The 11786-nt window shown below is 51.5% G+C and overlaps 2 protein-coding genes and 1 long non-coding RNA gene across 5 annotated transcripts in view; 2 read left to right on the top strand and 1 right to left on the bottom strand.

Moving 5' to 3' along the window:
- The window catches only part of ZFHX3 (zinc finger homeobox 3), a 395458-nt gene that overhangs the window by 125437 nt on the left and 258235 nt on the right, over positions 1–11786 (bottom strand). The window lies entirely within an intron of this gene.
- On the top strand, positions 547–4840 carry LOC121662084. Its single transcript, XR_006015171.1, has 2 exons — positions 547–3891; positions 4554–4840. It is a non-coding gene; the product is annotated as an uncharacterized LOC121662084 (long non-coding RNA).
- Positions 9225–10082, top strand: LOC121662040 (basic proline-rich protein-like). Its single transcript, XM_042022823.1, has one exon. It carries the CDS (start codon positions 9225–9227, stop codon positions 10080–10082), a length of 858 nt encoding a protein of 285 aa, XP_041878757.1.

Below are 11786 nucleotides of genomic sequence, written 5' to 3'. Positions count from 1 at the left end.
TCCGCGGGGCCACCTGCCCCCGCGCCCCGGGCGGGGCCGCGCCGCCCCGCGCAGGGCAGAGCCGGGGCGGGCCGGCCACCGCCGAAGTTTCCCCGGGAGCCGCCGGGAAAGTTGCGTCTGGCAGCGAGCGCAACTTTGCGCGCCGGCCCCGCCGCCGCCGCCCGCAGCATCCCCGCGGCGCGGCCCGGCCCCGTTCAAACTTGGCGGCCGCCGCTCCGAGCGGGCCGGCGGATCAATGCGGCTGCGGCCAGCCGCGCTGGGAGCCGGGCTACAGGTTTCACCAGCCATCGCTGGCAACAGCTTTGTCATTTTCTAAAAATAAGAAGCTAAAAGTTATTGTAGAAGAAGGGGCTTTTTTTGTCCCCCGCACAATGTGCCTTTTGTGAGTTTAATGCCATTCTGGGGCTCTCTATAGCCCCGGACAATGGGGAACTCCAGGAGGCGGCTGTGCCTCTGCCTTTTTTCTTTCTTGCTTTCTCTTTTCTCCCCCCGACCCCCCGCCGGGGTTTGGGGGGGTTGTGGGGGTGGGTTGGTGTTGGGTTTTTTTTTTTTTTTTAGGAAAGGATACAACATTCCTCCAGTCCCACCAGAACCTCTGCTTTGATTAAATAAATATTTCTCTAGCCTAACGGTAACGTTTTTCATTTTCTGCTCGGGTCCATGTCCGATTATTATTTAAAATTTTTATTTCCAGGAGCTTCTCCCTCCCCATTCCAGCCCTAGTGAGAAATGTTGATGATCGCTGGGAACGTGGGATTTGAATTTCAGGAGGAGGTGAACCAGTAAGGAACCTCTGTCCAGGCTTCAGGAATATGGTTTTTTCATCCTTCTAAAAGAAGCTATTTTTATTACTATCAGAAATGCATCTAAATTAAATCATGTCTTGAAAATCTAAAGAAGCTTTTTTTTTTTTTTGCCTTTTTTTGCCTTTTTTTTTTTCCTTTTCTATTTTTTTTTTTCTTTTCATAATAACCCAAATAATTATCTTCCCGGTTTGTTTCATAGCTCTGAACAAGGAATGCAGTTGCGGTCAGTTTTTCCATTTGGGAGAACCTTAATGTAGATGTATTTTATACGGCAAGGTAATAAACTGCATGTTTGTTAGTACCTATTATAATGAAATGTCTTGAGCTTTCCCTATTTCTTAACGTGGGGGTTGACATTTGGAATTTTGACAAGTCCCTTTAAGTGGGATGGGGGTGAAGGAAGAGGACGGGTGATTAGGAATTTGACTGTACTGTTGATGCATTGCTGGAAGTGTCTTGCGTTTGGGAGAAAGTCGCAGGTTTTAAGACTCAGGGTTCGAGAGGTGCCACGGTTCTGTGGATGTTGTACCTGCAGCCCTGGTGTGCCCGGTGACCCGGGCATGCTGTGCGTGAGTCCTGGTGGTTGGATTGACTCTAGAGGGGGACCAGTTTGCCTTTAAAAGCTGCCCTTAAAAATCAGTCCCTGCTTGATACATGTCTGTCTGGTTTTATGGAAGAATAATTGTTAATGTACTCACTTTCAAAAAACCCCAAACCTTTAAAAAAAAAAAGGAAACACAAAAAAAAAAAAAACCAAAAACAAAAACAAAAAAAAACCCCCAAACTACCACAAAAAACCAAAAAAAAAGCCAACCCAAAAAACCAACCAACCCCCAAACCAGGGAGCCCTGGAGGAATCAGAATTTTTCGGGCTGCTTGGTGCGCTGCTTGGGAAGGTGCATGTAATTTGTAGCTGTCGTTCTTGCTGAACGTGAACCAAACGTGGGTTGAGGAAGAAGTTGAGGCAAGAATAAAGTAACCCTTGCCTTTAGCACTTGGGATAACTCAGTAAGTACCTCTTTTCCCCTGAGGCTGTGGATCTGGTGGCCCAGGGTGCGGATGCTGCCTGTGACCACACTTTTTGCAGAGCAAAGCAAAAGGAAATGTGTCGGGAAGTTGGGGAGCAAAGAAGTGACTGTGGATGCTCCAGAAATAGGCACCTCCACAGGGACGTGTGCGGGCGCGGGCTGGAGCCATGGATCTTGTCTCCGCGCTTGCATCGTGAATTCTAGCTGTGTGCCGCTGTCCTCTAATTTCCCATGACAACATATGGATCCCATAAAGGCAAACATGCCGAAGTGCATCTGTCTGGGTAGTTAACACAAACCAAACATCCCCTGCTCGGAGATCCCGCTGCTCCTCTGGCCGTGCTGCGCGGAGCCCTCCTGCGACAGCCCCTCGGTGCTCCGTCTTCTCCGTCACGCTCCCGGGACGAGCCCGAGTGCCCCGAAAGGGAGGAGGGCAGCAGGCGCCAGGTCAGAGGAGCGGAGGGGTTAAGCGGGGAGAGGGGCGTGCGCCCTGCGCCCCCCCCACCCTCCTGGGAGCTGGTCCTGCCCGAGCAGGCTCTGCCCTGGGGTCAAGTCCTAGGACATCTTCCCTCCCCTCCTGGCAAGGCAGCAGCTCAGGCTGGGAAGGGAAACAGCAGATGAGCAGAGGGCAGAGGTTTACCCCTCATCCTGGAGACAGACGTCTGGGGGCTGGGGAATGAGAGAGTTCCCAGTTTTCCAGGTTGCAAAAAGAGGTGATGAGGGGAGGCTGTGTGTGAAAAGAAGGGAAGGAACAAGTAACGGCTGCAGGACCAGCGGATAAACCACTACGCAAAGACTGAAATGCAGCCAAGGAATTAAGGGATAATTCATACAGAAATCGTTAGGTATGATTACATGTATGTGCATGTGTGTCTCCTCTAAAAAATATACTTCCCGTAAGATTTCTTTGTTCTAGGCAAAAAGACAATCTGAATGCTAAAATATAAAAAGGGGCTTCCCTTACTTTGATTAGAAATTTTGATACAGCCTCATCTGCAATCGTGCGGATGCCTCTTGTTTCTATATGTGTATCTCTGCATACGTATAGATGGGATTTTGGGTTCAAATAGCTTTTAATGTGCTTAGTAGAAAGAAGCTCTTAGTATCAGATCTGCAGGGAAAATAAGACTGATTTTTCCCATAGGAAACTTGGTAAAGACACAGCTGAATTATTAGATTAACCCATTTTTTTGTCTCATGCCATATCTGATGTATTTGCGCAAAGAATTGTATCATTTCATTTCTATGTTATTTTGAACAGATGGAACAAATACCGGTGCTTTAAAGGGAAGTTATTATTTGTAGAAATATATACAAATTAAGAGGAACAACTTTGAAGCAAAATGTTTTTCCGAGGCAGCAAATATGGCTTTCTGTACAGGACTCTCCGCAAGAATAGTTGTTACCTTTAACATGTAAAATGGGGGTGAGCAGCTCCAGTTCCCTGGGTTCTGCAGGGAGATCAGGTCCTCCCCTGGAGACATGACCTGGCTGCCAGGGGCTCGGGAGGCAGGGGTGGGCCGCATTTGCATAAGGCTGTGGTGACAGCACTGGACTCGGGTGAATTTTTAGGGATCCCACAAGCGTATCCCGTTGCTCGCCGCCCAGCACAGGGGGACTGGGCCAAGGCTCTGCGGTGCCAGAGGCTGACGAGGCACAAAAGGCTGATGTATGGGGAGAGCTAAAAAAAAAGTTCCAGGCTATCTTTTAAAATTCAGGCTTTAAAAATTATTGTTGGGAGGGGGGAGGTCCAGCTTAGAAAAAGTCTCCATAATATCATCCACTTTCATAGCTCTGTGCTTCTTGGAAATGTGTCTGAAGAATCAGAACAAAGCATGGAAGGCCAGAGTCCTTGAAGGAGCTCCAAATGATAAAGTCTGCCATTCATTTTAAACACTGCGTGCATTGTGGAAACACGGGTCAATTTGAAGGCATTTGTCAGATTTCCAGTTCCCTCTGCTCCTTTGCAATGGAAATTTGCAATCAAATCCCTGTGCTGGAGTTAGGATGTCTGCCTTGATCAGTTTGTATGACTCTATGCCCAAAGCATTGGCCAGGTAAGCTAGCTTTTCCTTTGGAAAGTTTGTTTGTGTGGAGTTGAGCGGGAGAAGGGGGGAAGGTTGAGGGGAGTCGAGCTGGAGCAGATGTGTTTGTTCTGGGTTTGGAAGGGGGAAAGGGCAGGCAATCGACGGCGATGGATTGCACAGGGCTTGCTGAGCCGCAGAAGTGAGTTGATACCATTTAGAGACGCCCAGCAAGAAGCATGGAAAGGGATATTCCAGCAGCAGCACAGTCATTGTTGGGATGCAAAAATGCAGCACGGCTGGAGAGCCACACTGCTGAGCAATTTCAGCCAGATAGCAGGGATTTCTTCTGCAGTCATGTTTGCCTCAGTTACTGGGGGGGCTGCTGCCCGTATTCCTGAGACACGGGGATGCTGGAGGGAAGAGACTATTGCTCTAGAAGAAATGCTGTAGGATTTGGGGGGGGGTTTGGGCTGGGGGACATGTTCAAAGAAACATTTATTCTTTTGTCTCAAATATATTTCTGGGGTTTTACCTGATTATTAAAAGACATTGTGCTCTAGGCAGTGGGAGTGACAGGACCTCTGTGGGCTATTCCAGCTGTCCCCAAACCTGGCAAGGCTGCTGCAGCCAGGCTGAGTAAACACCCCTCAGTCAGACAGCAGGTTTGTAACATGCATTTGCTTGTTTTGCAGGCCATAACATGAGTGGATGTGTTTGCCATGGAAATAAACACTTGGAATACATCTATATGTTTCTTGGCTTTTTGAGAGAAATGAAGAAAAAAGTCTTGGCATTTAATTAGAAGTCACTAACCTGATAAATATTGAACATCATTTCTTTGTGAGCGGCTCCATGTGCTCAGAGCACTCTATGGATGTATTCCACAATTGCACTTATTTAATGCCTCTATCACCTCATGCCTATTGTATTTATGTTGTCATCAATGTCAGATTTTAATTAAACAATTAAATCACTGTCACAGTAATTTCCCTAGAAAACTATTTTAAATGAAAAATCCCACAATAAATGTTTGGGAACCATCTTAGAGGAAAAAAAGAGGGAAATAAGTTATAAAACAAAATTATAGTTCCCCCAGAATTAGGGAAAAAAACATATTTTCAGCATTGAGAAGAATTCTGGACTACAGGGCGGTTTCCACAGAATTCAGAGTGTGTCAGCAGGGAGACCAAGACACCTTGGCTTGTCTGGGGGCGAGTCTGAGTCTGTCAGGCGGAGCCGCTGCGCAGGGACCCCGGCCCAGGGCTGGCACTTCCTGTGCTCACCCCCCGCTGTGGGCCAGGAGCAGTGACAGCAATGCAACCCTCTCATCTCCGTGCAAGCCAGGTACCAAATGCTCCTTGGAAAATAGTCCATCAGCCTTCTTTCCCTCTGAATTATTTCAGAATTAAGCTGGAGATTTGCAGGAAAGTCTGCATTGAATTATTCACCAAGTTAAGCACCAGCACCAGCTGCACTTACTATATAGTAACCATGTCCTCCCTGTGTTGTAAGCAGTGAGAAATCGGATCTGACATAGCATCTTTGCTGCAGTTAATCAAACAGTTCATCGTTATCTCTTTGTAAATATCTGCTCTTATTCCTCTAAAACCTGTACTTCTTTGTACAGAAAAATCACAAACACAAGATGCAAAATTCATCAGACAAGATATCTGCAGGAATCACGCTCTCAGCCACACGCCACGATATTACCTGTATTTAACATAAGCACATCTGACATTTGCGGCGACGTGAGCGGCGCATATTGAAATTGGGGGCCCAGGCTGTGATTGCAGCGCCACATCCCCCGCAGCCATCCCCAGCGCCTGCCTGGCCGCCAACAATGCGTTCATTTGTGCCCCGGGAGGGCTGTGCTGGGGCGAGTGCCAGGGAGCAGGAGGGGGGGCTGGGGGGCTTCGCTGTCCCCCCGGTTCCCCCAGCACCCAGCGTCAGGGGGTCACCCCCACCCCAGCACCCATCCTGCCACGGGAATCCTGGACAGTGTTTCTTAGGTCCATGCTGCATTGTTATTGGAATGCAGCTTTGCAGATTGGGTTATGGCTGGGCTGCGTGTGGTTTCTGTCAGCCCTGAAGTGTTTTACAGCTGGAGATGATTTGGGGGGGGAGGGGGCACATGCAGCCTGTCCACAGCCAGGTCTGATGTTCGTCTGCTGCTGTCTCTCTAATTTTTTTCTATGTGCCTCCAACAAAAGGTGAGGTTGGCACTGGAGGGGATGATGATGACAACGGCAACACCAGGCCCATCCCTTCCCGCTCCTCATTTGACTTTGGTTCTCCCAAAAGCAATTTGCCAGCAGATCCCTCTTCCTCCTGTGGCCACAGCAAACCGAGGTACCTGGTGTGCTGCGCCTGGGCTGGGCAGCCCGAGGCCTCCTGCCCCAGCCAGCTCCACTTGTGAGTTCAAGGCACAAAACCTTCAGCCTAAATTCAACCAGTAAACCCCAAAGCACTCACTCCATCAGTCCAGAGCCGTGGAAGAGTCTCCACAGCCCCCTTGGCCAGGCAGACCCTCGCCCGGACCCATCCAGGGCCACCTGCACTGTGCCAAGATGCTCTCCCTTGGCAGAGCATATGCAACCAGAAACACACATTTTTATACGCAGGAAAGGGGAAAATGGATGAGGTTGCACAGAACCCTCCTCCAAGCAGGAGAGGCTGTGCTGGAGGAAAGTATTGCTCATAATGACACTTAAGCCCAGACACTTGAATGCTAAAGGTTAAACTTACATTCTTCAAGAAAGGGCTCCTTGCCAGCTTGAACTGTGTTGTGTGTTCACTATTGCCTCCTCCTCCTCTTCATCCACTGTCAATCCACTTTTGGTATGTGTTGAAATAACTGAGGTTTTGGGGTGGATTTTTTTCTTCCCCTAATGTCTGTTCTCTGTACCAGTTCTCGGCCCTATGTCTGTCACAGGGTTAAAAAAAAAATTAAAAATCAGTTTAATGCTCACACAAAAGTGAAGTGTTTTTTTTTTCTTAGCTGCAAACTACTGTAGCTTCAATCCATCAAAGATCAGCCTCAGCATATGTTCTGTCCTCCAGTGACACACAGTTCATAGAACACCATCCTCCACCTCTTGTCCTCAGCTGAATAACCAGAACATACATTCTGACAATCAGGCTAAAAATGGAATTAAAACACACATTGAAAGACTGATATATACAGTAACAATAGGGTGGCGAAATAATTTTAGGGACAATCCTCACCAGGGCTGGAGATGAAACTGGTGGCAATGCTTCCAAATGCTCAAGCCAAGGAAGAAGAAACAGGAAAATGCCCACCCAGGAGTAGCACTTCAAGATGAATTTCAGCATAATATGAAGAAACAGACATGCAGTTTGGATGCTGCATTTAGACCTTAATGATCAAAGAGCACCTTCTCCATATACTTTCATGCTTCTCCCCAGAGATATTTCCCATAAAAAAAGAATGGAAATAGTATTACATTGTGCATGCCTTCTAAAGCAGCCTCTTTACACAGCCTCATGCAGGCTTTTCGTGGAGAATCAGTCAGGTGAAAGCACAGAACACGGATCCCTACATCTCAGCAGCAGGTAGAGGAGACCCAGACAGGAAGGCTGGATCAAAGGCTTTGAGGAGGAGCATGGAAAAGAGCCAGAGTGAGCTTCAGAAGTCAAATGCAATTTTTATTTGGGTTCAGAGATGATAAAAGGCCAGTGATGTTCATTTTCCTACTTCCTGCAGCAAGGGAACGGGGGGCTGCAGGGCTCCGCAGCTCGCTGCAGTGTATTTCTTGGCACAGCCCTAATTGTATCTCCTGGTCCCAGTGGAAGTTCACGCTTTTTAATATCTCTTATTGCTTCTGCAATTGCTGCCACCAGTCAGCAATCACAAACAGGAAGCCGTGAGTCAGCAGAGCCATAACCCGTGGGCCGACAGCGGCCAGAGGAGAGGGACGCTCCTGGAAAACACGGCGAAGGGCCGAGCCGGCCAGGCCCCGCAGGCCACGCTGCGGGAACGGTGCCCGGACAGGCCGGGGAGCTGAGCGGAGCCTCGGTTCCTAATTCAGCCCCTCAGCTTTCACCAAAACCTGGGATAAAGGCCCTGTCGCTCTGGGCCTGAGCGCCTGCGGAGAGGTTTCCCAAAGCTCGTCCCCAAAGCTCAGGGCAGTCATGGTAGGGTGAGAGCAGACAAGGACACTGGGTTCAGTTTCCTATCCGTGCTCCAAAAAACAGATTTTTTTATCCTGTTAGGGAGAGGCACAGCAGAGGAGGCAGCGGTGACCCCTCAGCTGGGATTTGTCAGCATGACCCCGTTTTCATACCAGCAGCACCCAGGGCTTGGCCACACCATGGCTCACGTAGCGCAGGGAAGCAGATGATCTATTCCCAGCCTGGTTTCGTCTGTTTTCTAACTGTATTTAGCAGCGAGTTTACTCCAGACTGAGCCTGCGTGAGTAAGTGTGTATGTAAGGGTTGAGGATTGGCTGCAGCAGGCAGAGGGTTTGCTGAAAGGCTTGTTAAGGAAGCACTACTGACCATGCAATCCAATTACATAATGCTTCAAAAAATAACCGTGCTGGGAGTTGGGTCTCGGCAGCGCATTTTGGCAGCAGAAAGAGGTATCAAATGTTCATCTTCCAAACCAAAGGCTGTCAGCGTATTTGTGCCACAATGTGACACTGCACCTCGGCCGTAAACTGCTCTAAAGAGGAAACTTGCTTCCAGGGGAAATGCCTGCTGTTCCCTTTCAAGGCAGTGCTGCACCCTGCAGACCGACGTTATTTGAGTCCTTGTAAAATTACCACTAATCTCTGCACTCAGGATGCCTCGTGTTTTATGGGCACTCGTATGACGGCAGCTTTGTTTTCTAGGGGGAAAGCAGAGTGCTGAGCAGGGAGAAGCAGGCACCTGGCCATCAGCAGTGGCTCTCTGGGGGTTTTCCTCAGCTCCCTACCTTCCAGTTCCTCTCTGCCACTCTGGACAGGACACACATACAGATGATGCACAGTATTCACTGGACAATGTCTGAAAAAAAATACCCTGTCCTGCCTGAGAAAGATTCAGATCCATGCCCATTCCCAGGCAGAGCCCGCATGGAGCTGTGCATCCCTTCTGCCGAGATGGATGCTGGCGGAGGGGACTGAAGGCTCCAACTCCACGATGGTTCCATCCACACGTTGTCCGGGATGACAGGGATTTAGAAACCCTGTCTCCAAACAGCACTGGTAGCTTTTATCGTAGTTACTAATTAAACTGCTGGGCTGCTCCGAAGGCGTCGCAGAGAAGGCACATTTCTGGTTAATGAGGCAACAGCAAACTAAGGATATTCTTAGCCGCTGCGGAGCCGCCTGTACCTGAGCTGTGGGGCTCGGCTGCCGGGGATGCTGCGTGAGCCGCGCCGGTCACCAGCGCCCGGCTCTGGCCCCTGTCCCAGCCTGGGCAGCGGTGGGGTCCCTCGGCCGGATCGCATCCCCGGTCCCCCCCCGGGCGCTGCCCACGCCGGGAGCCCCCCCGGTGGCACGGGCGAGCCCCGGCTCTGCCGCCGGGCCCGGGGCAGCGGCGCGGGCGCGAAGGGGTTACGGGCGGCTCGTCCGGCCCGGCCCAGCCCGCCGCCGCCTTCCCTGGCGGTTCCCGGCTGTTCGCGGCTGTTCCCGGCTGTTTACCTGGCAGCGCCGGCCGGAGGCCGCGCTGACATCACCGCCGCGCCCCCTCCTCCCTCCCTCTCTCCCTCCCTCCCGCCGCCGGCCGAGCCTCGCCCGCCGCGGGGCCGCCGCTGCCGGCAGCGCTCGGGCGAGTCCGAGCGGCCCCGCCGCCCGCCTTCACCCGGTGCCCACGGCGGGAGCGGCCCCCGGCCCCCCGGCTCAGCCCCGCGGCCGCTCCGCCCGCAGCCCCTGGCACCGGCCCCTCGCCCGTGGCCCTGGCACACGTGGTGCCCCGGCGCTGCCGCCTGCCCACCCACCTGGCTGCCACGTCGCAGCCGCGTGCTGGCCGGGGGCCACCATGCTGCCGCTCCTCGCCGCCGTCACCCTCTGCCCCCGGGCTGCGCCCGGCCCGCTCCGGCCCGGCCCGTCACATCGGCCTCTCCGGCAGGCCCGGGGGCCCGCGGACACCGTGGGCCACAGCCAGCGACGCAGGTGCTCACCCCGCCGGGGGTTGCTCGCTCCAGCAGCCCGCGGCGGAGCTGCTCTGTGGATGCTTTCTTGGTGCATTTGGGCAGGGAGCCAAAGTATGCAGCTTAAAGGAAATGTTTAATAAAGACACAGGAGCCTCAAACTGTTTATTTTTCCTTGCAGAAAGGTGGAGAGACGATGTCCCTGGAAACGCTGCCGGGCCAGGCGCAGGCCGGGGGCCGAGCCGGGGCTGACACTGCCTCTCGCCTCTCCCTCCCCTGACAGCCCCGGCCGCGGGGTCATAAACCGTGGGGGGAAAAGGCAACCTATTAGTAACTCTATTAAGTCTCCATTAGTTAGGTGTGAACTCATTACTCTAATATACCTGGAGGTGGGATCCCACTTGCAGGACATTAGCGCTGCAATAAGCACGTTTACCACCCGAGCTGGACCGAGTGAGGGAGAGGATGGAGCACAGGAGAGGACTTCTCGACACCTGGCGCAGCACCCGGTGCAGCAGCACCACCACGGAGAGCCCTTCCTGCCACGCCTGCCCTGGGGCAGTTGAACCTCTTCTACACAGGCTCTGTCCCTGTCCTGACGGTCGTATTCCCTATGACCAGTCCCTAAAGCACCCCTTGAGACCCTCCCTTCGTGCAGTAGCGACAGGGCAGCCACTGAAACGCACTCCGCTCATCTGCTTCCCTGATGAGCGGCTGCACCGTGGGAAGCTGCTCTCCCACCCTGTTGTAGAGTCAGTCATTTGGGTTGAAAAACCCTCTAAGACCACTGAGCTCCCCCAACACTGCCAAGGACACCACTAGCCCATGTCCCCAAGTGCCATATCCACACAGCTTTTAAATCCCCTCCAAGAATGATGATTCCACCACTGGGCAGCCTGTGCAAGGGCTGGACAGCCCATTCAGTGAAGAAATTTTTCCTAATCACTAAATCATAGAATATCCTGAGCTGGAAGAAACTTACAAGGAATACCGAGTGCAACTACGGGCCCTGCACAGGACAGACCCAAGAATCCCACCACATGCCTGAGAGCTTTGTCCAGCACTTTCTGAATGTCCAGTCTCAACCTCCCCTTTGCCTGGCCTGGCCTTTTCGATGTGCTGGCGCTTTGTGACAGGAGCTGTTCCGCTGTCTGCAGCTGTGCACCCTGTGGGGAACTCAGGTGAACTAAATAATGAGCTTATAGGAAATCAATTAATTAATAATAGGATGCGGGAGCAGGGCTTAAAGGGGTTTGCTGAGTCAGCACAATGAAAAAGATGATTGTGTGTAGAAATCTGTAGATGTAGAACTTTTTCTCCACCTTTTCAGTCAGCTTTAGCATGCCAACATGAGCTGCCGGAGCCGCCACTGCCCTCTGCCAAAGCCCCTCACGGACGGATACCGTTTGCCCTGCAGAACACAAAGATTCTGCACCATCTCCTCCCCATCCTTACTCACACTTCAAGGCTGCACAAAAGCACAGTCCATGCAGAACTCTTCCCAAAACTAATTTTTAAGCCCATTTGTTCCTAAATAGCACAAAACTGTACACAATCCCTGAAAAAAAGTTGTCCAAGAGCACACAAGTAGGACTTAAAAAATTATTTCAGGAGGAAGCATGATCTTGTTTCTAAGATCCTTGGCCAAAAAGAGTATAAAATTAATGGTATTAAGTGCCTAAAAATACTCTTGAGGATCTGGGAGTTGGAACAAGGGCTCGGATTCTATTCCCAGCTCTGCCACAGACTCACTGTCTGCAATGAAGGACCAGACGGGACACAGGGTATGCTGGAAGTGCCCAGAAATGCACTTCAGAGCTCACTTCCCCCA

Source organism: Corvus kubaryi, unplaced genomic scaffold, assembly GCF_017639235.1.
Source record: "Corvus kubaryi isolate FWS band 111438036 unplaced genomic scaffold, C.kubaryi_AGA036_p1.0 37225, whole genome shotgun sequence".
Lineage (NCBI taxonomy): Eukaryota > Metazoa > Chordata > Aves > Passeriformes > Corvidae > Corvus > Corvus kubaryi.
This window is presented reverse-complemented; position numbering and strand designations above follow the sequence as displayed.

Coding starts and splice junctions, on each gene's coding strand:
- LOC121662040 (XM_042022823.1), top strand. CDS start 9,225: ATGCTGCGTGAGCCGCGCCGGTCACCAGCGCCCGGCTCTGGCCCCTGT.